The sequence below is a fragment of the Fulmarus glacialis genome, unplaced genomic scaffold, assembly GCF_000690835.1.
Source record: "Fulmarus glacialis isolate BGI_N327 unplaced genomic scaffold, ASM69083v1 scaffold8618, whole genome shotgun sequence".
In the NCBI taxonomy this organism is placed as follows: Eukaryota; Metazoa; Chordata; class Aves; order Procellariiformes; family Procellariidae; genus Fulmarus; species Fulmarus glacialis.
The window spans coordinates 26,289-53,524 of NW_009226273.1; the positions used below are offsets into that span (position 1 = coordinate 26,289).

The 27,236-nt window shown below is 37.1% G+C and overlaps 1 protein-coding gene across 1 annotated transcript in view; it reads right to left on the reverse strand.

Moving 5' to 3' along the window:
- MAP3K15 (mitogen-activated protein kinase kinase kinase 15) overlaps positions 1-27,236 on the reverse strand; it is a 64,217-nt gene that overhangs the window by 13,241 nt on the left and 23,740 nt on the right. Inside the window, exons 7-19 of the mRNA XM_009582752.1 lie at positions 21,580-21,750; positions 20,370-20,482; positions 19,170-19,329; positions 18,376-18,526; positions 17,860-17,967; positions 15,847-15,896; positions 12,863-12,958; positions 11,171-11,258; positions 7,249-7,382; positions 6,505-6,632; positions 4,616-4,746; positions 4,227-4,332; positions 692-849 (exon numbers count right to left, since the gene is read on the reverse strand). Coding sequence (XP_009581047.1) covers positions 692-849; positions 4,227-4,332; positions 4,616-4,746; positions 6,505-6,632; positions 7,249-7,382; positions 11,171-11,258; positions 12,863-12,958; positions 15,847-15,896; positions 17,860-17,967; positions 18,376-18,526; positions 19,170-19,329; positions 20,370-20,482; positions 21,580-21,750 — 1,594 coding nt within the window. The remainder of the gene's footprint in view (positions 1-691; positions 850-4,226; positions 4,333-4,615; positions 4,747-6,504; positions 6,633-7,248; positions 7,383-11,170; positions 11,259-12,862; positions 12,959-15,846; positions 15,897-17,859; positions 17,968-18,375; positions 18,527-19,169; positions 19,330-20,369; positions 20,483-21,579; positions 21,751-27,236) is intronic.

The following is a 27,236-nucleotide window of genomic DNA, read 5'->3' on the forward strand; positions in this document are numbered from 1 at the left end:
TAACTTTTTTCAAATACATTTATTATCAAAACTATCTATCTGAAGCATTCTCTTCTCAAGTGTTAATTTGTGCATTTGAAAACAGATACACTAAGAGAAACGAAGTACTAGAGGACACAGTTTACTGAGGAGGTAGCTTTGATCCAAAGGACTTAGGACGTAAAATACGGAGTATTTTACTCCTTCAGTACATACCAGAAATCTTGGAAAGTTAGCCCCCCACCCCCTTCTGCCATAGCTTCCTACCACATTGCAGAGACTGGGCCTTTGAAAGACAAGGCAGATACTCTGGGAGGGAGGCTTATATAAAAAAAACTTAAAGGAGCAGAAATAACTTGGTTGTCATTACTGGAGAGACTGGTTGCCAAGAAGGAAATAATAAACCAAGTGCAGGAGATGATAGAAGTAAGAGGGTAGAGAACATTAGTTTTCATAAGCCTTCACTCATGTTTCAGGTTGCTGCTCTGAGTCATGACCTATTTCCAGCACAAAAATAAATTATTTCCCCCCTAGAGCAATACAGCTTAGAGCAGAGAAGGATCATCCAGTGAGAGTTAAGAACACAGGTCAGACTGTGGATTTGTGCAAAACAACCCATTTAACAAAAGGTTACTACCAATTAAATTAATATTAAAAAATTAAGTTAGTATTTGCAAACTCATAAACTCTGTAGCAAAAAAGCTGTACTTACTTTAAACATTGCTGCTTGAGGCTCTCCTAGTTCATGAAATGGAGGTTTGCCTGTTGCCATTTCAATAATGGTACAACCTAGTGACCAGATATCAGCTGGTGCACCATATCCTCGTGGTCCTTTATCGATGATTTCTGGAGCCATGTACTGCAAGGTTCCTAGTCAGGACAAAAAGAATAGTCAAGTCTTCGTTCTTATTAAAGAGAATTAACACACCACTAAGCAAGCCAGAAATTGTACAGCCAAAATATTTGATTTCCCATATCAGCACTGAAAACTAGACAGAAACTTCTATAAACTATCTTTTTCCCCCCCTTTCTAATACAAGGCTTCAAACTGCTGAAAGTATATTCACCATAATCCAAATGCTTCCTCAGAATGTAAAATTATATAAAACAGTTTTTGCAGACACTAAATTGTAAAGATTATGCATGTAAGATGTGATGAAAACCTGCAAAGTGACAGATAGTCTTAATGAGAATAATTTTTCATACATTTACCCCTATAATGAGAACACTAGTGACAGGGAATTTTAAAAAGTTAGTTTGAAAATAAGCTGTTTTTTAAATATAAGATAATAAAGATAAGAACATTTTAAAATAAAAATCTCAAGTTTTAGACAAAAACAATCAAGGTTGTAATCAAGGTAAATCAATTTCATGATAACTAAAAAAATAAGGGAACCCATCACAAATTGCAATTCCAGGAAGAAATAAGATCCTGCCTAAGCCTATAGTGGCTCTTAACAGATGAATCTGAATGTCTCTAAAGTTTGCCTGTGGACTATCTGACTGTAATACTAGTTATAATACTGATAAACAAAAAGAACAGTAAAAATGAAATAAAAGATGGTTCAATCTGGAATCACTGATATTCAATCATATACTAACACAGCTAACAAGGGGTCTTTACAGGAGGACAGTCCACACCAACAACAGAAACTTATAGATGTTCCGAGTGTTTTGAACACTACAGTACTTTCTGCACATGAATTCTTACCAGCTCTGTTATGACATCTTTAAATTAAATTATTTTTCTTCTTAAGAATGCAATAAAATTACACTGTGGTAAAGCTGTGAACTATTAAATAAAGGACATCTGGTGAAGATAAAAGGAATTGGATATTAGTATGTTCATTAAGTGTGGCTGCTGTAGAACAAAAGTTCAAGCCACAGCTTTGCCCTCAGGCTCTGTGTCTTGAATGGAGGGATATAACGTTTAAACCACTAGAAGTCTGATTCTTCAAATAATGTGATTGTATTACATAATGCCTAAAATCCACAGAGTTTATGTACTGAGTTAAGGAACAAAACAAATTGCAAGAGACCTTTTAAGACCCTCTGGGCTATAGCTACCTGCTTATTGATTTTAAATCCAAAATGAGAACTTAAGTAAAATATTTATTCTCATGGTAAATTACATCTCTGAGGCACAAACAGGGCTGCAGACATGCAAGAGGACAAAGAAGAAGGGCACAAGGAAAGATTTACCTCCTTTTGTTATAGTATGGTGACTTTTCTACAGATACCATTTCTCCATATATCACCTCCAATAACAACCAGTTGCTAAAAAGCCACTAAGGAGTACGTAAAACACAGGCAAAGACAGAATGATTTTCCTCTAGTATCTGCTCCAATCATAAGAGCAATCAGCCATAATCGTGGTTTCCTGGGCCAAAATTAAATTTTGGACTATGACTTTCAATAGCCACAAAAGGGTATTCCTCCATAACTTCAACTTTTACCTTATAGAACCCCTTTATATACTTAAAGTTTTCAGAATATCCTGTAGAAATGAGAAGCACAGTATAGCTATACATCACATCGCATGGTAGTGCATCTCTTTCTCATGGAGTGTAACTGCATTGAACCAGTCTAACAAAAATGGCAAGGACAAACATTGCAGGCAAAACCTGAAAATATTCTTTTCTAGATACCACAAGACACCCGTACATATTTGAGAATTATCCATCCAGTTGCGTAAGCAAAATGATTCATGAGAAAACTATTTGTTGAATAATTTGTTTGGAAAAAATGGTGAAACTCCTTAAAGGAATGCTTCAGAAGCCAGCATTTAACCAGCTCTGTTCAGACATGCTGTCATTTATGCATCTATCTGTTGTAGCATCTATAAACTGAAGAGATTGTTTCTTGTAGCTCTTCATTCTTAAAAAAAAATTAACATGCTGCATTTATGATTCCGAACTAGACAAATAATAATTTTGTTTCTTCTCTTTAAAGGACTCCTAACTTAACTTAATTTGATTCTAACTAAAATCTTTACAGCTTTGCAGGAAATAGATTTGTTTCAAATGCCTGCACCTGATGAGATGTTGATCTTGTCAGATATTGATGCAGACATCATATGCCATGTTCAGATCATGATGTAATATAAGCCCAGTTTCCAATTCACAAGCTTTGTTAATAAGGAGTAAAAAAAGCTTAGAAAGGTAACTTATTTCAGAACCTTAATAATCTTATTTTCATGGCGTTCTTTGTAAGAAAGCTGGAGGAACTGCAGACTCACCACCAGACAGGTAATGGGTAGCCTTGATTATCACTTAAATGGAGGTGGTTGTCTTCTGTCTTCCACACACGACTGATGGCTGTGTCTGTGTACCATTTACTTAAACTGCAGGCCAGTATGAGGCTTGTGATTTGTGATAATCAGCCTCTGCATACGGCCATATAACAAGTGAAAACATCATGTAAGCTACATCACCCAGGGCCCAGGGAAGTGGTTGAGTTACCATCCCTGGAAGTATTTAAAAGACATGTAGATTAAGTGCTTAGGGACATGGTTTAGTGGGCATGGTGGTGTTGAGTTGATGGTTGGACTCAATGATCTTAGAGGTCTTTTCCAACCTTAATGATTCAATGATTCTATGATTCACCACTGATAAAAGAATTGAGTAATTAACTGACCATATATTCATTTTTCAGTGTGGAGTTTCAGTTGTTACTCAGCAAATTTTGTTTTCCCTTAATATTGCAAGTTTTTACTACCTTGTTGTATATGAAAGCTTTTCTGTAACATACCAGCCTAGTATTTTCATGTAAACTGTTCTTTTTACTGCTGATAACACCAAGTTAGCCAGTTGGTTGGGTTTCATAATTAATGCCTCAAAACTGAAAGTATTTATAAGTTTGTGTTTGGTTTTCTGCACTTTTAGACATACTTCAAGAAAGTGTGCATGCATGAGTTATTAACATCAAGATTATTAAATGAAAAAGTTGCTGTATTCAAGTGTTTCCGGATGTAATTGCAACAAATCAGTTACTACCTAATGAAAAACACTCAGAAGAAAAACGATTACCCCATCACACTTAAGAAGTTTAAAAAAAAAAGTAAAATGGAAGAAAATTACATTAAAAAAAAAAGAAAGCAAGCCTGTGTTTATGGTGATCACACTCCCATTCACTCTTCCCTGAAAATAGAGATCTAACCATGTTTTCATCACAAATCCAAAGAACCTCTTGGCTCTAACTCTAAATCTATCATCAAAACCCTACAAACTCTGCTAAATTAGTTTTACCTGTAAATGTTTCGGTGCATGGATTGATTCCTGCCAGCCGTTTGGAAGTACCAAAATCAGATATCTTTACCACGCCACTATAGGTGTTCACCAAAACATTATCCCCCTGTGGTTTGGATGAGAGAGAGAGAGGGAGTGGAGAGGAGAGACAGATGAGTACAGATTCCAAATCCCAATCTCAATACTCCTTCAAATCTGCAGTTATCTTTGCAATATACCTTTCTACAAAGGAATTTTCCAGGAGCACCAGGGAGAAGGGGTTGTTTTATTCTTTCCTTTTTAGCTTCCATGAAATCCTATTAAAAATTCTACTTCAGGTTAGAGTAAAACTAACTGAAGTAAATAAGATAAAAAGCAAATCACACAAGACACACTAAAGGAAAATTTACCTTTATATCTCTGTGTACAATCTGGTTCTCATGGAGATACTTAAGGCCTTCCAGAATCTGCTTGGTGTAAAATTTAATTGTAGGTTCTTTCATTGGGCCCCACTTAGATCTCAGGAGAGCTGAGAGGCTGCCTACAAGAGTTAAGAAGAGAGTGTATCAAGATAGCAAAATCCCCAAATTAACATGAAACATTTAAGTCTGGATCAAGCCTTTGCTCAATATCCTAATACAAGAGAAATGCAGTACCTATAATTAAGCCAAATTCTTGCTAGATCCCTCAAAGCAAATAACTTGCTGCTGCTATTGACTGGTTCTTTCTTTCTTGCCAGCTCAGCTTCCATCTCCGTGACAGGAATAAATGTTATGACAGAGCTGGAGGCTGCATCTCCCTCACTTCAGTCTAACAACTGTTGAGACTAGGACTAGCCACCATTTAGCCCTTAATAAAATAAAGAACTACAGGTAACACTGTATGGTGTTACACACTATATTTCATGAACCACATGCATGGGCAAAGAGAAGCTGATTTACTCGAGGAGGGGAGGGGAGAAGAAAAAAGGAAAGAGTCTTTTCCTTGCAAATATGGGATTAATTTCTGGAAATATTCAGAGACAGGGGAAAGAAAGCTCCTGAAAGAAACCAAGTAATAGATGTTCAGAATAGGAGATAGGTCATCCACACTTCCTCTACTTGTAATAAATCTAATATTTTTTTAAATAACACAAATATTTTGATCATGAAGCAAAATAAAGACAGTTTGCATTTTCTGCTCATAATAAACTAAGTGCAGTGGGTCTACTTAATGCCAGACAAATTCAGCTAAAGCGATTTTCAGTCCACACCAACACCTTTCTAAAATGAAGTTTTCTCAAAGAATCTTGCATAATCTGAACAGCTGGTTCCTTTTTGAGACTGGCTGCAGAGTTTAAAATATCTGAATTGGTTCAATAATACCTTGACATTAGCAACTAATCACAGCACACTCTACTGTGCATGTATGAACAGGAAAAAAAAGGTATGTAACAACACCAGCTGATACTTTTAACAAGTGCAGGAAAACAAGTGGAAGTGTTGGTATAAACTCATCACATCTGCATGCTTCATACATGTCAGAGTGTCTCAGCTTTCAGGTGAGAAGGTCATGGGAATTAAAAAAATAAATAACTTCCCTATGCTCCAGATATATTTAATTACACTTTGAATGTTTGTGTCTGGACCTTCCCTAGAAAACCTGAACTATTTTTTTCCTGGTTTTCTTATTTCTGTTTTTATTTTGCAAATTATATTAATACAAAAATTTAACACTCATTCTGACACATATTTGACACTGACGAGCAAATAGCAAAAGGGAGGTGGAAATAGAACCTAGAGAGGATATAGAGAGACTTCACGTCTTAAAATGTAGAGAAGGCTAGAGGAGCAGAACTGGAAATTACGAGCAAGGGAAGCATATAACTTTTATCTCTAATTTACCTAGGAAATAGCAGTGCTCTGCATACAGCATTTACAAAATAGTACTTAATTGCTCAATGTTACTGGTCAACAGAAACTTATCCCAAAAGCTCCAGTCACCATTCAGATGCTCAGGCTAAAGGCATTATACATCTCTAACTCCACTATTTTATAACACATGAGTTTTGACACCAAATACTTTCAATTACTTTTATCTGGGTTTATAATTATTACAGAAAGGGGAGAGGGTACTGGGACCTGTACATTTCAAATCTATTCTTTATATGAGAAGAATGCCACCTATAGTTAATGCCTCAACAGAAAAGCCATATACAGTGCACAAACATATTAAGTGCACTATCTGTTTGCTTCCACTAAGTTTAGAGACCCAACTGCTTTTGATTCCTTTGAGAGACTAAGCCCAGAATGATACAAACCTCCTGGCACCTGCTCCATAAAAATCTTAATGTATCCATCTTCTGAAACAGATCCAAGATACTGGACAATGTTCCTATGCTTTAAATATTTATGCAGTGCTATCTCTTCATGAAGAGGTTGAGAATACCTATTAAAAAGAAAAAAAAAAAAAAGAATCAAGGAGTATCTCATGATGCAGGAAAAGGTCCTAGGCTACGCTTAAATGCTAGTTTGCAGACAGAATAGATTTTAGGGACACTGATCCAATTCTCAGCAAACGTCTTGTCCATGACCTTCAAAATGCAGTGTGACTGCCCACCTCTACAGAGGTAGATCTCAGAGGAACCCTGAAGGAGAAACATGCCCTCAAAGAATTTATACATGCCTTTCTTCTGCATCATTACACAGTACTGTCTTTGCCTTCGAAACTCCTTTTATGCTTTTCTCCCTCCCCAAAAAGAATATAAATGAGATACAACTGCAACTTAAAACCCAAAATATGTCTTATTCTATAATTTGTGATATACTATGGATTATCAAACTGTATTATTTATGATACATATCATATATTTTTCCAAAAAAAAAAAAAGTCCTTATTCTCAAAAGGGTACTGTTGAATACTAGGAGGAAATAATAATTGAATTTTAGTATACTGGGATTTTGTAAACTAACCACATAGAAGTACGTGCTAAGAGCAGCAAAGTTTTCAGGAAACAATTGCAGTTTCATTAGTGATGTACATATAACAATAATTTAGGTCTTACCTGCTGTCTCTCTCAGGTATTTCTTTGATGGCTATTCGGACCTGATTGCTAAGGTCTCTTCCAGCATAAACTATTCCGTAAGTACCTTTCCCTAGCACTACCCTGTCACCATTCTCATCATAATCATATTCATACTGCAAGCAGAAAAGATAAACAAAGCAGCTCAGAAATTATTATCACTAACATTTGACATTACAGAGAGCTTTAACAACAGGCATGTACTATACTGAGTTAGTATGGCACAGAGTAGTTACTGCAGTATAGCTGTAGCATGGTAGGTTACCCACCAGCCTTGTGCATTATACAACTTGTAAAATTTCTATGTCACTTGCTTTACAAAACAATTTTCCCTAACCAACCTCAAAATGCATTCACCCAAACAAGGAACACAGCATTAAACCAAATTCAATGAATTTGGTATTCAAATTCAAAAGAACAAATTCAGGTATCATCTCTAAGAATTGCTGACAGAGCCTTCGGAATACATAAACGTATCGAACATAACCTATAATTTTGAAACCAATGGTTTAATAAATAGATAAAAGTGACATTCTCATTACAGTGGGTGGACACTGTTTTAAGACCCTAATAAACTGTCATTGGAGCTTAGCCACAGCAAAGCTTATTTCTGACATATTTCCTTTATGAGCTTTTCCAAAAGGTGAAAAAAAATGCTCATCTTCTGCAAAGATGATTAAATATATGAAGTGCTGGTTTCCACTGCTGCTGAAACCATCCTGGGTCATATTGCCAGCTGAGTAAGTCACTGCTGGTTCACTGACTTCAGTAAAGCTACACTAATATACACCACCTCATGGTCTTGTCCCATATGGTGATCTTATCACAGAGCTGTCCTACTATAAAGGTCAGTGAAAAAGCCTATTGATGAATGATGCTTAATCAAAGTACATCCCAGACACTAAATAAAACCAAATTTCTTCTGGAAGCTGGGCTAAGCAGCACACCCCTGATTCAAATCAGGGAACTGATAAAGTATAGTGAAAAGGCACTTTTGCAAAGAGTTAAGAAAGGAACTGGATGGTTTCACAGCCTCAGATATTATCAGGAGTACGCAGACCTCCTCTAGTATCTTCCCAAATCCAAGAGGATGTCCCATATGGAAAAACTGCAGGGTATTCTCTGTGGCTTCATATGAATTCTCTATTAAAAAAAAACCCCAAACCTTTTTACAATGGCCGTAACTATTAACATTTCTGTCAATGACCACTTTTTCTGCTTCATCCAATAAGACACTCTCATACAGAATACAGCCTTGAGATCTATGTCTTTGAAGTGTCTTTCCAGTTCGTATTGCAGCTCTGGTATTGCAGTGTCCCTGTGTCACTGACATTCCTCAGAAAAGAGGGCAAGTTTCATGCTGCTGTGTGGAAGGTGCTAAAGAAGAACCGTCTGTCGTTTATCCTAACAGCATATTCTGCTCAGTGGAACTAAAGTTGTGTTAGCACAGCTTTAGTACGGTTTCATTTTCCATGTTTCAGCACTTCAGGGTTCATAACATAATCTTGTTATATGATAGGCATAACTGATCCAAAATGCCATATGTAAAACTTGTCAGGTTCTTTGGTAAGACCATATCCAGCTTTCACAGCTATTATATGATATAAAACTGTGCAGGAAAAAGACAGCAGTCACATTGCAGAATTTAAGACTGACAGCAACCCTATCTGCAACAGACTGGTCCTAAGCCACCTCCGTAATTACTGTGGAGAAACCTATGTTCTCTAGTCTGGGTCCTATGATAAATGAATGTTTAATGATATTTAGTAGATAGCTTAATAGACTTGTATACTTGATGCCACTTCACATTTGCCTCCTCTCTTTCCAACAGCTACAAAGATGGAATAAATCACTGCTGGTTGCCAAAAGTCTGACTATGTGATCCACTGGATGTGCAATTCAACCATTAGGTATGAGTAAACAAGTGTTCATAGCTGACCTTCTGTTATCAGTGTGGTAGGGTAGAGTCTGATCTCTAGGATATCCTATTTGGGGTACAACAGGTGCTCTTAAAGTGATAGGAACTTCTTCAATATCAATATCCAGAAGTGAATACCCTAAGGTAGAAGGGACTGCCACACTCACTCTCCTTCCAAATCCTTGTTAGCTGTAGAATTAAACTGTACTTGCTTTCAAACAATACCGCAATCCAAAATATACAACGCCTTTGGACAACGTGCTCCTAAGAATTCTGACTGAAGTCAGATTTTCTTCTCCCAAATTGTGCTCAAGGTTATTTCTTCCTCTTCCCCAAATATAAACAGTTGTTTTATTAATGGTAACAACTTCTGCTTTCTCTGTGGTTGTCAAGCCCATCAAGACCATATAAAGTTGCATTTTCCATGTTGTCTTTTCTTAAATGCAAGATCTCAGGCTGCAGAAAGACATTAAGTGTCTTAGCTCATTTATAAGCTAAACAAATTAATCCTCCCCTTCTGCATCTTGATTTCTGTTTTAATGTCCTGATCTAAGACAGTAAGTACAGGGTGATGATTGTGAAAACTTCAAGATATGTAGAATGATATAGCTTAAAGATTTAAAATTAATTTCTGTAGTAATTTCTCCATACGTCATTGATTTGTGCAGGATTGTTTCCTGCTGTGCATTCTCAAGTACTTTTTCCCATTCAGTTTTTAAAAGGCTCACTTCTTCTGAGCTCACTTCCTCTGAGAGACTATTATACAGTTGAATAGACAATGTTGTTTGGAGATTGCCCTGCTATTAGCTAAGGCCATAAGTATGCAATGTAAAATCTGCAGCTACAGATAATACCCTGTCTTTGCCCAGGCAGAGCCCTGACCCTGTGCCGAGACCACAGACGTACGTATTAAGCTGGGCTTAACAGATGTGCATATCTTGTCCTTTCCACTTGAGGAGAGAATTCTGTGGCCACTATGCACAGGCTTCAGTGCAAAAACTCATCTTCCCCACCATATGCAATTACATTCAAAAGTACAGTAAAGGGTCTTCTACTTTTTTAATCCTCTTCTGAAGCCTCAGGTACTACAAAAGGTTCACTATGATAAAAAGCTGCTCTGAATCATAAGCCTAAGAGAATTGCTGGAATGAGACACGGTAAGAAAGATACCCAGCTCAAACAAACTACAGTAGGGCTTTCACAGTCATTAATCGAATTGACTGAATTTGCTTGACTACAAATAAAAGTTACAACCTACTTTTTATGATGGCTTTTCAGAACTCAGAACAAACAAACAAGCACAGGATATGTACTTGGTGCTACAAATCTGGACATCTGCTATGAGGCAGTGTGTCTTATGAAGACATGGATTCACCAACTCTAGCCTGAGCCCACATAAAACGTGAATAACCCTTTCCAAGTATCTTTTTTTTTTCCCCTCTGTACTGATTATAAAGAAAGCCTAGAGCTACTGGGTTCCTAACATGGATGTTTCAGTGATAAGTAAAAAGCACAATGGATTAATCTAATCCTAAATATCTGCAAATGTCTGTGACAGAAAAAGCCTATCAAATGAAATTACCTGGAGTAGTAATAGTATCAGGTACCAGCCAGAAAAACTGAAGTCCCTAAAGCTAAATGGCTTTTTCCTAGAATTTATTTAATATCTTATCTTTTTTAACCACTTAAGCTAGCTGATATCAGATGATTCTCATCTATAGATTTTTTGCAACATAAATACAAGATCAGTAACACCCTTCATTAGGGATTTATACAGTTTACAGTAGTAACAGTGTCACTTCATTAAAAATGTGTTTTTTCAAATGAATGCAACTCTTGTGTACAATAGTTTTCTAAGAGTTGAAATTTCATATACAATTAAGGCATTTAAATGTTATTTATTATCTTTCTAGCATACTGATATGAAAGTACAGGGAAGAGGGAGAACAAGTTTCAGAGTTCTTGGATCTTTTTCCGTTGACGTACCTCCAATGTGTCTCCATCTATTTCTCCTTCTAGTTCCAAAGTACTGCCAACTGCATCAGACAAAATTTCTTTCACTAACCCACAGAATCTAAAAAAGCAATAAATAGCACAGGATCAAATTAAAATATCCTTTTGGAAGGAGATTATCACAAGGTGAGCTTTGCTTTCAACGTAATAAACTGACTAGCATGTTCATAGGTATCTTTCATTACTTACTTTCTCCATATTTATCCTATTTTAAATGAGGAAGAACATCAAACACACACTGAAAAGCCTAATTATTTATAAAATTATTTTATTTGCTGTAGCAGAACCCAATACTTTCTTGTTATTGTAATTGCATAGTAAAATCTTGATAGATCCAACTTAAATATTTTTGCTGTACACTTTGATGGAAAGTGCTTTAGTATGGTCTTGTCTTTACAAATGTAATTAGAGAAAAAGTTGAGATACTAAAAAATGAAGTATTGATTTTCAATGGTTCAATTCAGTAGTGCTAAATTTGCGACACCATATTGGCTGGTTCTCCTTCTGTGTAGTGATGAGAATTCTATTGCCTTCAGTTTAGTTTAAATGTTTCTATGGACTTTGGTTGCAAGTATGGTTACTCAGTATTTCTGTAAATCAGATTTTGTGGTCTCTAGTTAGGCATCCAGAAAGCCAAGAATATAAAAGTAGTAACATGTTTTGAAGAACAGAGTTTTAACTAATTTAATCTAGTTTTCTGCGATAGAGGTCCTTAAGTACAAGACCATCTTTTCCTGTAGTTCCCTGCCTGAGCCACTCACTTTTTTCCAAATTCCATAACAAATGTTTAACAATCATGAAAAAATATTATAAAATATTCACATTTCTTTCACTCACTAATAGACACATATCTCTAGAACAGACTCCTGTTGTGCACTGAATAAGGCATAAAAAATGTGACCATATTGCATAACACACAAATTGCAATGCCAAATTAAGGCTGAACAGGTAACATTAATTTTAGTGTTTCCTATCTTTCACGCACTGCACTCTGCAGAGCTAATAATTTTCTTTAACCTGAGTTTATTCCATGTAATACATAAATAATAATTACTGCAAGAAAAATAAATATACCATCCATTAAGTGTATTAACAAATCACTCCTACTTCATTCAGAAGGTTTATATGCAAAATATCAGTCCCCAGGAAGAATTTGGTCTGTAAAGATTTAGGCCTGAAATTCAGTTAGCATGCTTACTGTTTAGAGACAACAGATCATCAGGAAATATTTGGATACAGGCACAAACAGTAACAGATATCTGTGACACAATATAAGCTAGAAATTTATATCACATCTAGTTGCTTTTACTTAAATCAAACCAAACAGGTACACAAGGGAACCTAAACCAATATAGTAGCTTACATGATATGGCCAAGACACAGAAAAAGAAGATAATAGTTATAAATTAGGATAAGCTACTTAAGACTTTTCTCAGACCTAATGACTTGTAGGTAAACGGATCAGAACCAGCCAACAAGTGTAATAGGACATTGCTCTCATCACCTTAAATATCACTGAGTTTAGCTCATTGCTTCTTCATCAAGAAAAAAGTGAAGTAATAATAATTAATTTCTGCAGCAAAAATGTCAGCTTTCAATCTTTACTATATCAATTCTATTTAGGACATAGATCTCACATGCAATACCCACACAAACTGAACTCACCTACTACATTGGTTTTCTGTAGAAAAGTAGATTTGAAAGTCATCAGAGTTGTCATGGACATAAAGAAAACAACATCGTTCATCAAACTTGGAAATGCTATAAAATTCACATTAAGAAAAGATTATTTTGGATGTAATTATTAGAAGAAATAGAGAAAGAAGGAGTTAATTTTTTTGAATTATGAACACTTAGCAAACACCTTTTTCAGTTAATTACCTCAGAGAGGCAGTATGCAATTATATTTATTTTCCTTACAACAAGAAGCTTTGAGTTTGTTTATACATTCTATAATCCTATCTCAAATTTGATAAATGATTAAGCTACTGCTTACTTTGGTAAAATACTCGTTTATCTGAAGTGTTTTGAGGTTTGTTTGTTGTTCACCTCCCCTTCCAGTTTTACACAGTTCCGTCAATTTTTCTTGGTATTTGATGACACCTCTATGGAAAATGAATGACACTAATCTAGCTATCAGAAGAGAAAGCCTTTCTTTTAAGCTTTTCAAGTACTTCTGGTTTTTATAATTTCATTACTCCTACAGTAAAACTGAACTGGGAAATACCTACAGTGTAGCAGATCCTTCACAGTATATACTTTTTATGGCCTTAATACTGATAAACAAGTTTTGGGATGACCAATATTTACTCCAAACTGCAGCAATAATTCTGACAAAGTGATTATTTATTGCATATTGTGTCTCTTGCCAGTGTCATATATACTCCATCTAAATGCACTGAAGCGAAAAGGCCATAAAACATAGTATCAATATGAAAGTAAATCTAGGAATTAATCTCTTATTCCAAACACTTGCACTTCAGTATTATTCTTACATAAATGCCAAGTTGTTATGCTTGTTAAGGCATTCTCATAATTTTTGTGCATTAAATTAATAAAATTTATTAGATTCTTGCCTGATCTGTTTAGCCAAACTCTCAGATTTTGCTTAGCCTCTGTTGAGCCAGTTAGTTAAAATAGATGACAATGGACTATAGTAAAGTTGCAGAATGTTACAAGACCAACTTGCTGTAGCATTGCTAAGGGCTACATGGACAAATGTTCAAAAAAAATTAGAATTTTGCCAGAAGATTTTTTCAGAAATATGTGAAAATACGCTACGCCATTCTGTAGGTTCGTTCTGGTATAGCAATTTCTAGTCTGGCAAGGCAGATTAACACATACCTGACATGAGAACTAAGCAACAAAGCAAGAGGATTCTTTTGAGGGCAAATATAGGATAAACAAGACAGTATCTAAGTAATAAGACTGTATTATAAACAGTGTAACGCATGTGGTATGTATGATGAACTTGTTAGCGTAAATACAAGTTAAGGGTCTTGATAGAGTATAAGTTCATTGGGATCACTGGTTTTTCTTTTTTTACTAAAACTAACACAATTTCAGAAGTACAGCAATTGTAAGTTGTCACATACAAAGCAAACATCTAATTCCACTGTTTAAAGAGATCGCTTCTTTGAGCTTTGTAATCCCCAGCAGTGATTAAGAATCAAGGCAAATTAATTGCTTGCTTCCATTTAATTAAAAATTATCTTTCTCAAAGATTCATTTCTGTGCAATGTGTTGACTGAAGGTAATTAATATGTTTCAGAAACGTTATGCTGAGTTATGCTCAGTCAGCTCCACAGACTTCAGTTATGACAACTTCACATTCATTCACATGGCATTCGAGCAATAGAATAAAATACCACATTGAATTAATTTGAACCAAACCCTGCTGCTTTCAGAAGAAAATACTGAAGTTATGGTAGAATCTATGTCCAAATCCACAACAGTAGGCTTTCATAGCTATCACCACTCACCTTATTCAGAGAAATACTTTTCCACTGAGTTTATTTGTGTAAGCAAATTATACAAGTTCAGAGAAGACAAACTTGGGACCTAAAACTTAGGTGCTTATGGCCAAAATCACAGCCCAGAAGCCCTTTGCTTTGAGAACTACAGAACTCATTATGTATCTGAATTCATGCTTGTACTTGAATCAGAAAGTTTTTCAAGCACTTAAGGTTATGCAGTCACACAAGTGGCCCCAGTCAACAGCCATTTACGTCCCTAGAAAGGCCAGCTCCACCAACACAGTGACTCATGAATGCAGAGAGAAGGCAAAAACCCACCTCGTGTTCCCTGTGCTTATGGCTCTTCTGGTTCTTAGCTACAACCTGCATAATGCAGACAGAGAGCAAGAATGCCATAGACACACTGCCAGGCTGTACAGATAGGTTTCATTTTGTTTTCATTCCTGGTGCTCTGCCTCTCCCCTTTCTGGCAGCAAAGTAGCCCAGCTTAAAATATATAAGCTACCGTCTAAAAGTCATGTATTTTGCAGTTGTTAATACCACATGTGATTCTTTTCTAGCCTTTCAGTTCTCAGAACAATCCTGTTCTTTCTATATAACATTCTGATTTTCTTTTGTACTAATATTTGGACCCATTTACTTGTGACTAGTGTTTCCATTAATCTAGGCATCACAAAATGGAACTACTACTGAGGGTAGGAAGGCTCTGCAGAGGTATCTGGACAGGCTGGATCGATGGGCTGAGGCCAACTGTATGAGGTTCAACAAGGCTAAGTGCCGGGTCCTGCACCTGGGTCACAACAACCCCATGCAGCGCTACAGGCTTGGGGAAGAGTGGCTGGAAAGCTGCCCAGAGGAAAAGGACCTGGGGGTGCTGGTTGACAGCCGGCTGAACATGAGCCAGCAGTGTGCCCAGGTGGCCAAGAAGGCCAACGGCATCCTGGCCTGCCCACACCCCTCCCTTAGATGAGTATTCCTATGAGAAATGTACAGCTCTGCCCATGCATGGAAAGGCAAACTCTTCTGTGCTGACATTTCAAGGCAGGTTGGACAGAACAAGCTTTTATAATAGGCAATGCAAAGCAGAGATTTAAGGCAGAATCCAAATTTCCCACTTAAGGGAAATACAAAACATAAACAAAAAAACACGTAACTGTTTTCTGACATACCAACCTTATTCCCCTAATGGAAGAAGCTGTAAAATTCCATTCATGAATCTGTTTCTGTAAAGAACAAAGAGCTATAATCAACCACAGTTTAACCTTGACTTACTATTGAAAACAAAGTCACAGCATGGTAAGCAAAATAAAGTTTTTCCGATATGTCTCTTGTCCTTCCTTTCTTCCCCCCTCACCCCAAATTTCAAATAAGATTGATGTATAGGTAAAGAAAGGCCATACATTGCTGTTTTACTCACTTGAGGAAAAATTAATATAAATGGCACAGGGTGGAAGTAAAGGCCACATTTCCTCACGTAAAATTAAATTTGAAGAATAAATCTTGAAGTACAATTTACCAAACATTATGTTTGACTCAATACATCAACATTTCATATTAAACATGGAGCAGACCATGCCCTACTCTTATCTAGGCTCGAAGGGAACGGAAATCTGTGCCCAGGTGGCCAAGAAGGACAATAGCATCCTGGCCTGCATCAGAAATAGTGTGGCCAGCAGGAGTAGGGAAGTGATTGTGCCCCTGTACTTGGCACTGGTGAGGTCGCACCTCGAATACTGTGTTCAGTTTTGGGCCCCTCACTACAAGAAGGACACTGAGGTGCTGGAGCATGTCCAAAGAAGGGCAACAAAGCTGGTGAAGGGTCTGGAGAGCAAGTCTTATGAGAAGCAGCTGAGGAAACTGGGATTGTTTAGCCTGGAGAAGAGGAGGCTGAGGGGAGACCTCATCGCGCTCTACAACTACCCGAAAGGAGGTTGTAGCGAGGTGGGTGTCGGTCTCTTCTGCCAAGTAACAAGCGATAGGACAAGAGGAAATGGCCTCGAGTTGCGCCAGGGGAGGTTTAGATTGGATATTAGGAAAAAATTCTTCACCAAAAGGGTTGTCAAGTGCTTGAACAGGCTGCCCAGGGAAGTGGCTGAGTCACCATCCCTGAAGGTACTTAAAAGACGTGTAGATGTGGTGCTTAGGGACATGGTTTAGTGGTGGACTTGGCAGTGCTAGGTTAATGGTTGGACTTGATGATTCTATGATTCTGTGATTCTATGAAACTTCATACATCTTCCTAAGAAGTATCGATCCAACAGCTTTGGCCCAGGGAGCACACTGGAGGCAAAACAGAGGAAGGACAGCCTGTGCCTAGGACCATAGCCCTCCATAAATCTCTAGCTAATAGCTGGGTCTTATTTAGCACTGCCAGATATGCACCAAGAATTTGTTCCATAAAGCAAAATTGTGTCAGACACATTCACTCAAAGTAGTGAAGTAGAAGAGTGTACTGGAAAAGAACTTCACAGATCTAGGTAATTATGTGGTCTTTTCTTGCTCTAACATGGTTCTTTTCCACGCTTTGCCTCTCTACATTTTTAGTCTATTCTCCACCTATGTTGTTCTGATATTAAGAAGGGGTGGTGAAATACATTCCAGATTTCAAGTCTTTCAATGTGAAACTGAAATTATTTCTCACATTTAAGGGATTACACTGTCCATAACTGAGCCTGCTCCTTTCCTAATCTCCTGTGCCTTATCCAGTAATCCAAGACACCAAATATTTCATCTCTTGACACTTATTTGTTACAGGCTGCCATTATTTCTAGTTTCTATTCTTATAATTGTAAAACTTTAAAATTTCTAAAACATTAAACACAATACTGGGCTTCATCTTTACTTTTTGTCTAGCTTTGAGCTGCATCTTAATAAAAATCACACAATTCTAACGAGAAATATTATGAACAGACCAAGTAACCCAAGCACTTCTAAGAGACATGGCCAAGATAAATGAAATCTGAACTAGAGGTCAAAACCACTTGAGTTCTAATTGTAGTCCCTCCTCTTACTTTCTCTGTAAAAAGTCAACTTTCAGATCTGCACAAAAGATATATTGAGGCTTGTGCTTCACAGAAATGTAGCAAACTTTAAATAATTGTACAGTGCTCCAAAATCTACATGTAAAAAAGTGACTTTATGCACAATGAATCAGAATATATGAAACACATCTGCTGGTAGTTTTACCATTTCAGTGGGAGAGACATGCCACAAAGAGAGAGATCTCTCATCTGCTTCATTGTTGATTGAAACATATGCAGGCTGGTAGACTTTAGTCGGTTCTATCACCAAAACCTGAAGAGAGAGAACATTTTTCCTTAATAAACCAGCAGCTAATACACGACAGTATCTTCAGATGCTCTGATATAGACAAAGGGTAATCTCAAAGTAAGGTCTAAAAAATTTCCAGGGGGAGAGAAAATGGCAAGACAAGGCAGGAAGGGGCTGTGTTCCTATGTACAACAAAACAGTATCATCACAATTTGTTGTAGGAGACTTAAAAGTATTTCTTAGAATGTTTTTAGAGTGGTGGGTTAAATGTTTTTTATAGAGTAAAGATTAGCAGAATACAGGGGTTTTGTTCATGCAGTGAAATAACAGGCAGTTAAGTATGTAAGCATTGTGTTTAGAGTCTTCCAATTCTTCTTATATCCTATCCAGAAACGTAAGACATACAAAACTTGTTTGGACATAACATCTTACTGGAAATCTCAGTCCATTAGTTGTTTCTTTCGTTGCCTCAAAAATTATATCTAGCCAGAAAGTCAATCTTTCTTGTCTAGGAGAATGTTCGATGGTGAGTTTCTTGAAATGCTGAATTAACATCAGATTCTGAACTAATGATTTCAAGTACCTGGAATGTATTGAATTAGTGAGTTAACAGAGAGAAAACAAAATTTGACCAGATTCTAAAATCACTTAACTGACTTATACACCCCCAAAATTAATTGCAAAATTAAAATCTACCATAATGGAAACGACTGTGTTGAATTTTACAGATTTCTGGAAAGAATAGCAAGTTTAGTCTAAACCTTAAGTCATGAGCTTACATGGATGTTCATGAACAATATGTTTTTGTGAAAAGGTATAGTTACAGGAGTAGTTACATGATGATGAGACAGGATATTATGAGCTAGAAGATGGTGGGGGAGGGAAGCAGCAGCTAGCTAAACTCCAAAAACAATGTTTTCACAGTCTTTTCAGAATTGTTTCACTAATCATCACTAATTCCAATTAGTGATGGAATCATCACTAATTTCCAAATTCTTTCTTATAAAAGATGTGCTTCAATGGGATATAAACCCAACAATGATGGGTAACTTAATTTCTTACCTTACCCCTTCTTTCCCAAAATAAAAGAACAGAGTATAAAGTCAGAGTTACAAACAATCTAAGATGGAAAAATCCAGTTAAGTTATCCAAGTGACTACAATTTTTTTTTAATTTGTGTATTTCCTCATAGTTGGGTACTTGAGCTACAGCCTTCTACCACATACCACACTGGAGGTTTCAGCTTAAAAAGTTTCTCTGCTGCTTGTACTGCTTTACCAACATCATTAGCCAGCATGCTCACACTGAAGAACTGTCCCACATCCCAGTAATTGTTCATTTTTTCTAGGCTTCCTTTTCTTCCCAATAAACTGTTTAACCGTACACCTGTAAAATTTCAATTAAAAACCATATTTTTCTATCAGTGAAACACTAATAAGTGTTTTTTATTGATAAGTCTATCAGTAAAAGACTAATAAGACTTGATTAAACATTAGTGATAAAAATAAAGTGGAGTAAGTGTTCCCCAGAAAAAAAACATTGCCCAAGACAGAGGCTGGGTCTGCAAATAACATCCCCAATACAGTTCAGACAGTCAGAACTCCTACCACACACAGTGTTGCAAAAACTTTTGTGCTATCTATCCAGGCTATCTGCCTCCTGATTCTCAGTGTAAGCTGCGCATCTCTGTGTCCTTGAGATCTGCATCTACTGCAAGAGATCAATGGCTAGAGGCTTATGCAAGTCCACCCCAGAGCAAGGTCAGGGGAATGATTTAAAGCCACCTTTGCATTCTTTCCCTTTAAGGTTCAAGTGTATGTTTCAGGCAGGATCTGATTCCAAATATAATTTTCAACTACCATCTTTCTAGGAAGAACTGTATATCTGTATCTATCATATGATTTCTTTATAGACATATAGCGGTGGGTTTTAGTTAGCACCTACATGGAAGATGTGAATCTAGGTACCCAAGTAGTTACAGTCCCAGTATATCCTTCCAGGTGATACTTCTTGTGGGTCTCTCAGATCAGGGACAACAGAAACCCTGTGGATCCTTCCCTGGCATCCCTGAGGAGAGCTGGGCCACACTCTGTCATTTCCTGTCTTTGTCCCCTGTTGGCTATGCAATGGGATAATCTTTGTGGTGCAGTAAAGGCTGTTTACAGATGGTCCTGAAGTTGGTCCTTCTTTGTTCCTCTCCCATCTCTGGGACCCTTTAGATGGGCCAAGTTACAGAAAACTCCTCCAAGGCAACAAGGAGAAAAATGGTCCTTCAAGATCCTTGTGTTTTAGCCTGCCACCCGGGACCCACCACTAAAAACCTGAACCGTCTTTCTGTCTGTGCAACCCATCACTATAACCATTTTGTTTTCTTCATAGGGAGAGAGGCAGAAAACTTGTCTGTGGCACTGTGTGTGGATATTTACCTATTTTCCTTAGTTCCATTGAGCTTTCAAACTGCTGTCCTGCAACAAGTAGCAAAACTGCAAGGTTAATTCCAGAATACAGAGTTGACTGGAGTTCAAATCCTTTGCGATACCTGCAGAGAAGGGTCAAGAGCTCACATCTCACTGTATAGAAGAACTGAAATGCTGCAAAGTTTTGGTAGGTATTTTAAGCTATTAATTTACTGTAAGGACTATATGGCTAGTTGGTACCAATGGCATTCTTTGCAAAGAGCACTTGAAAGAAAGTAGCTTTTTGTCTTATGGTGAGAAAGAAAAACTTCTGCTTAGTTTTATGTCCTGCCACGTTGTGTAGTTTTGTGAAAATAAAACAAACTGGTTACTGCAAAACTCTTAAATGCAATAGAATCTAATCTTATTATATTATTCATATGAGAAAAGCAATGAAAATATTAGTCTTCAGTGAAGTTTTTAAAAAAGGCTCCAAGCCCTTTGTTTTAAAGCTTCACATTCATTAAAGGTAATTGAGACAGCTGAATGCACGCCACTAGCTGGCGCAGGATGAAGAGATCCATCTGAAGCTTCTAAGTTCACTACCCATCCATGTTGCACTAACCATGTTGAGGTGATTTTGGGGGGGAAGGAGAGAGAGAGAGAGAGAGGGGAGTATTTCACAGTTACAGTACAAACCCACATTGCTAACATTATTGTACTCAGCAGTAGTTGATATGACTGTACAAATGCACCTATGTGAACAGTATGTCAGTGAGAGCCTGTGTGCACATGCATGCCTTACTGTCTTAAGAAAATTCATAATGCAGTTAATCAATATTTTTCCTTATATACAGTAGATCGCTGCATTTCCTGGGGACCCAGTGTGGAAACCATCCTTGCACAGAGGACCAACGTAAGTCCCATGATCTCACTTGTACTTCATTTTGGCCTTGAAGCAGACTAATTGTATATTTTCTCTACAAAGACATGGACGTATCATCATCCCCCCCAATAAACTAAGTGTATCATTCTATATCCATGACCGTCTATAAAGAGAAGCAAGAAAACACATATCCAAAGATCTGGTCCTCAGTAAACCAGTTACTCAAACAGGACGCTGAAAAAAAGAGATAAGTAGAACAATTGACCTTCTAATTCTTACAGCTCTGCTTTTCATAACCGGAAATAAAAGTCTGAAAACATTTTTAAATAGGTATTTTTGAGTTTTTTCAGTTACCATTCAATGGCATGATCTCGACTATTGGTATCTTTACAGTCAGAATCAAGAAACATATCCTTGTAGATCCTCCCACACAAGCAAAACATATCTGGAGCAGGGTGATCACACGTCTGCAGGACTTGAAGCATAACTTGTAGTGCCTTCTCTCTGTCACCTGCATTATTTCTTCTGTAGTCAAATACAGAGAATAAAATAAATGAGTTCAGATCTGAAACAGTAACTGCAAGATGGTGGAATAACATTATTTGCCACCTATCCCACTACCCATCCATCATTACTATATAGAGACTTGAATTTATTTACACTGATGTATGATTGTTGGTTGGTTGATAAAAACCAAATGTATTCTCCTATCATGGGACTCTACTCCTAGCTCACATAAGAACTGATTTAAGCCCAGAACTCCTTTACGAAAAAAATCTGCCATCTAACTTGTTTCCTCCCTGTAAAAGCAGACAGACTCTGCACATCCTGCAATGAGAAACAAGTGCTTGCAGTGTTCATTCCTAACAATACCTAACAAAACTGGCCATTTTCAGCATTCGAGCTGACAGCTCATTCAGCTATGCCCACGATTTGTAATTTTGAATCCAGAGGATCCAGAGCCAATACCAGGCAATACTAAGTATAGGAGAAGCCAGGTCAATCCTATTTGAGCCAAAAGAATGATGGAGCTCAATATGGGGCCTTTGAACTACAAGAATAAAAGGGCAAAACTGAACTGTATTTCTTTCTTAATTAAAATTCTTCAGATTAGAGAAAAATTTGGAAAACAAACAGCTGTCACAAAGCTTCTTCTGACAAATGTTTAACAATTGTATCAGTACAAAATCAGTGATTACGTAACATTTCAGTTCCTTGTTATTAATCACATCAGAATTTTTTTCTCCCTATACCTTACTGTTTTTGTAAGTTTAGAATTCACTATTTATTGCAAAAAGTCACTTAGAACAAACAAAAATGTCTATTTGCAAGAGTAATGTAATCACAGCTTAAGAGTTTAATAGCCTCTTCAAGACATTTTTTAATCACCAGAGACATTTAAAATATTTACCAACCCCTTTTCAGAACTATTTATCATTTTTTGATCCCTACCTAGGTATTCAGGAATAGGCTTACAAGTACTATGATCACTTTGCCAGCAATACCAGTAGCAGATAATAGTTTCTGGTAAATTTATTATTTACATGCCCTGAAAGGATTAATATTTACTGTAAAGCGGCTCAGTTCCTTAGGTAACCAGCTGATGCAATAAGACCAATAACAACACACCTGTAGCAAAATTCAGGCTTCTGTGCATGTTAGGTGATGGAGAACACCTAAAAAGATTAAATAGATTTGTAGCTAGTTGTGCAGGCTTCATCCTGCCTTTGATGTCACTGGCAGAGTGTAAACTTTCACAGCGAGTACTTGAATATTTTTTAAAGCATTTTTTCTTCAGATTGACTGTTGTTCTGAAATTAATACTGGTCTTTTCTAATGAGCACACAAGGAGAAAGTTAGAATCTTCTTTCAGTTTTACAAGAAATAAATAGAAGTTTAAAAGTGTGGGGCTAAATCCATTGCACAGGTCAGCATGCTCTAACCAAACCTATTCTGAACTAACCAGATTCTCTCAGTAACAGTACCCAAGTTTTACTGTTGTTAATACGAACACAGAAAAAGTTGAGTAAACAGAGCTCAGAACAAGATTAGTCCCCAAAACATAAGGTCCCAGGTCATGTGTGACGTGGTCACAGAAGTTGGCATGTGTTCAAACTTTTGCTGAAAACACAAGAAATGTACAGCTAGTACCTAACTTACAGCTCTTTTGCATGGAAAAAGAAAATTAAAAAATCACTGCTTCCCAGACAAGACAAACTTTGACTCAAGTCTGCCTTGTATGAAAACAGGTTAAATATTAATGATAACATTAAGAGGTGTTATGTACTGATTGAAAAAGCATAATTTTAAAGAAAAAATACAATGCATAAAACAAGACCCTGCTTAAAATAGGACATTGTGCAGATTAACACTTTTGGACATCAAAGGATGAACCTGTACACACCAAATACAACACTAGGAGTATTTCAAGGGACCAAGACCTAAATAAACAGTGTACTAGAGGACTCAAAATAAAATTAAAGGTTTCTATCTCTTATAAGATAAGGAAAATATCATCATTCATAATATATGAAAATAAACTAAATTTAGCACATGACAAGTATACACTAACGGGATATTATTAAACAAAAATCAGTTTAGACATCTTTATATTAAACTCTATTTTTCACAGCAGCAGAATTTGATACCTATTGGGCAATACAAACCCAACATACTAATTACAATAATCTACAAATCTGGGAACAGTTACTGCCTTCTAAAGCAATCCCAAAAAGAGAGGGCTAACCAAGAAAAAAAAAAAGAGAAAAATCACATAATTTAGGCTACAAGCAACTTCTTTAAGTCAATATGAAAATATGCTGTTAGATAATATGCAGAACTTGTTATGCTGGACCAAGATAGATTTTCATCTCTTATTTCATACCCCACACTTTGTCAGATCTGCATGTCTGGCAGCTTTTAATTGTTTCAAGGTATCTTGAAACAGGTCTGTGGTGCTATCAGTACAGTAAAAGAGATTACCTTAAACCCTCAAGGCTGTAGCACTGACTTCTATTTTTCTTATCCAATATCAAATACATTAGCTTCCCCACCCTCTCTAATCCCCGTTTAAAGCCATAGTAGAGTGAATCACACAAATGCAGGTTGGAAGGGACCTCCGGAGGTCATCTAATAGAACCTCCTGCTCATCTCCCAATACTAGACCATGGCAGCCTTGGCTTTGTCTGAAAAGCTGAATCTTTTAAACCTCCAAGGATGGAGATGCACAGCCTCTCTGAACAGGGGAAGCTGAAGTACTCTATGTTACAATGTACAGTCATGAGAAGGAAGGCAGAAAATGTTCTTTATGCAGCAAACTGGTACACCAGGTGAGACTGATTCTGCAGAGCAAATCCCCTGAGTATGAAGTTTTATAAGCTACAGCAGAATCCTGATAAGCTACTACAGAAAGGACCCTACCTTAAACAAGTCCGCATACACATACAGTGAAAAGTCACTCTTCACAGTTTGTCTGGGTTTGGGGGGAGCAGTTTTTATAATCACTAATCACAATCCGAAAATTCTTTCAAAATACAGTTTTACCTTTACAAAATATATTTTAATGGTAAATGAGCCAGAAAAAAGAATACTACTGCAATTTATTCAGAAACTATATTAAAACAAAGCACATACTGTGGGAGAGCTGGTAATACTACTATTATTTTTCCTGGTTTCTTTGTTAGCACATTTTAGATCTCTTCCTACAAACCTTGCCTTGCTAAAACTTGCACAGCAACCAAACAGAGAAAATCAGGCTAAAATACGTGAACACAATAACTGGAAAAGCTACTGCCAGTGAGGAAGGAGATCTTCAAGTTACTTCTAAATACTAGGGCAATTATGAAAATATCCTAGTGCTCAGTGAAACACTGCCAAAATCCCACAACAAGCAAAATGCTAGGAAGTAAAAGGAAATGGATAGAGAGTAAAAATTGAAAACATCATGATGCCTTTTTACAAATACCCAGCACGCTAATCTTCAGTACTGTGTACAGTTTTAGGCCATATTTGAAAATGAAACTAAACTATTAGGATTAGGGAAAAAAATCAAAGAAGGGAGAGAAGAACGATCAATGGTATGGAATGGTTTCTGTATGAAGAGAGCTTCAATAAGCTAAGGTTTTTCAGACAGAAATGACTCTACAGATATTTTTTTTCCCCAAAAAAGGTTGTCCTGCAGGTCACCTTTATAGCCTCTAATCTCTTCCTCTAAATTACTCTGTGTTCTGTTGCCAGATTAGTTTTGCCCGATAGTCTGCATCCTCCAGAAACTGCTCACTGATTCTCTTGCCAATTTGCTCATGTTGCCACGTGATTATCTGTCTGCTTACTCCACCATGCTTCTTTAATTGCAGAAGCAGTCTTCTCACTTCTGTGTCTATACAAGCCTCTTTTACTTGTCTCCCTATCCTGCCACACTATCCACGCCTCCTTTACCTCTCTGAATCACTCCATAGGGCTACAAACCTGATGAAAAGAGTTTAGCACATAATAAAACTAAATTTTTAAGCATGGGAATATAAATGCACATACTGAACTGCAGAACTGAGTTACAATCAAGTTATGATGCAACTTCAGTTTTGTATCACATGTTCTAATTTGCTGCTCTCCATCCCATCCTGCTGTCATATTTTGTCTTAACTCGGGGCTGAAGTTGGACATTCTTATTCATGAGAAGTATTCCACTCAAAAACTTTCCTCTGAAGCCAAGGGACAAGTTGTAAAATAAAGCAATATTGCTTCTTCCAAAAACCAGGATAAATTTAAAAACTTTCTACTACTAAGTTATGAAAGGATTTTTTTCCATCTCTCCGTGCCCCATCCCCACTTCTCCACTCTCTTCTCTCCCTCTCATAAAGAAGCTGCTGTTCCATAACTGGCAACTTTGGTCACCAGAATTGTGGCTCGGATTTAGGACCCCAGAGGTACTCTATGCTGCTGAGACATGTTTGCTTGTTTCTGTGGGGGACCAACTACACCACCAAGCAGTAAGTCTTAAAGGATGCACTCATGCTCTCTCCTTGTGTTGTATGCACAGCATCCTCCTTAGCTATTGATAGTTAAGGGATCTGAGATGTTCTCAGATTAAAAATTCACAAACTGCTAATGGCATGAGAAATACTCTCTTCACATATCAGTCCACCCCCACAATTCTCTAGGCCTCTCCCCCTCCGAAGCTCAAGAACAATTTGTTAAGGTTTGCTTCAGTTCGTTCAAGTTTTCTCTGAATTTGTACTAATGGAGGGAGGTTACAAAAACAGCCATCAATCATCATTTGCAGAAAGCAGAATCTCTTTAAAAATCTATCCTCCTTTTCCCTTCCCAAATTTACTTGACAAACACAAAACTACTATTGCTCTCTCAGGAAGTCCCTGAGCCACAAGTTGGTGAAAGCAGTGGGAGTATTTAGGGAGATTTATCACTATACATTTTCCTGTCTCCATACTCTTCCCCAGGTACCTGCTACTGACCACTGTCAAAGATAGGAATCTAGGCTAGAAAGAACTATGCCCCGAACCAGTATGGCCATCCTTATGCTGTTTCTCTCCCCTATCTCTCAAATATCATCCAGAAATCATATTCATATCACAGCCTCTCACCTGGAATAACACTGCCTTACAACAAACAAATTCTCTTTTCTTTCTTTCTTTTTGTTTTCATGGCTTCACACTTCTTTCTTCCCCCTCAAATCCATTCTCTTCTCCGAATCCTTCTGTCCGCTGCAGTCATTGTAAGGAGTCCTAGTTTGAAATATCCCTAAACGAAAAATTCCTCCTGCTTCACAGGCTGGTTTTACCAGCTTTAAAGCATTGGCATGGCTAAGGAGCCAGAACTACACTCAGTGAACCAAGCCTTTGTCCAACAAAGTTAACAGGAACACCATGGATTTCAGTGGGACAAGAATTAGCTCGCTCTGTAAGTAACAGCCGATATAATCTTTTTTTTCACCTTTTTGCTCACATCTTCCCCTGTATGGCTTGTTTCCATCTGTCTGGCTGGAGAAGACTATA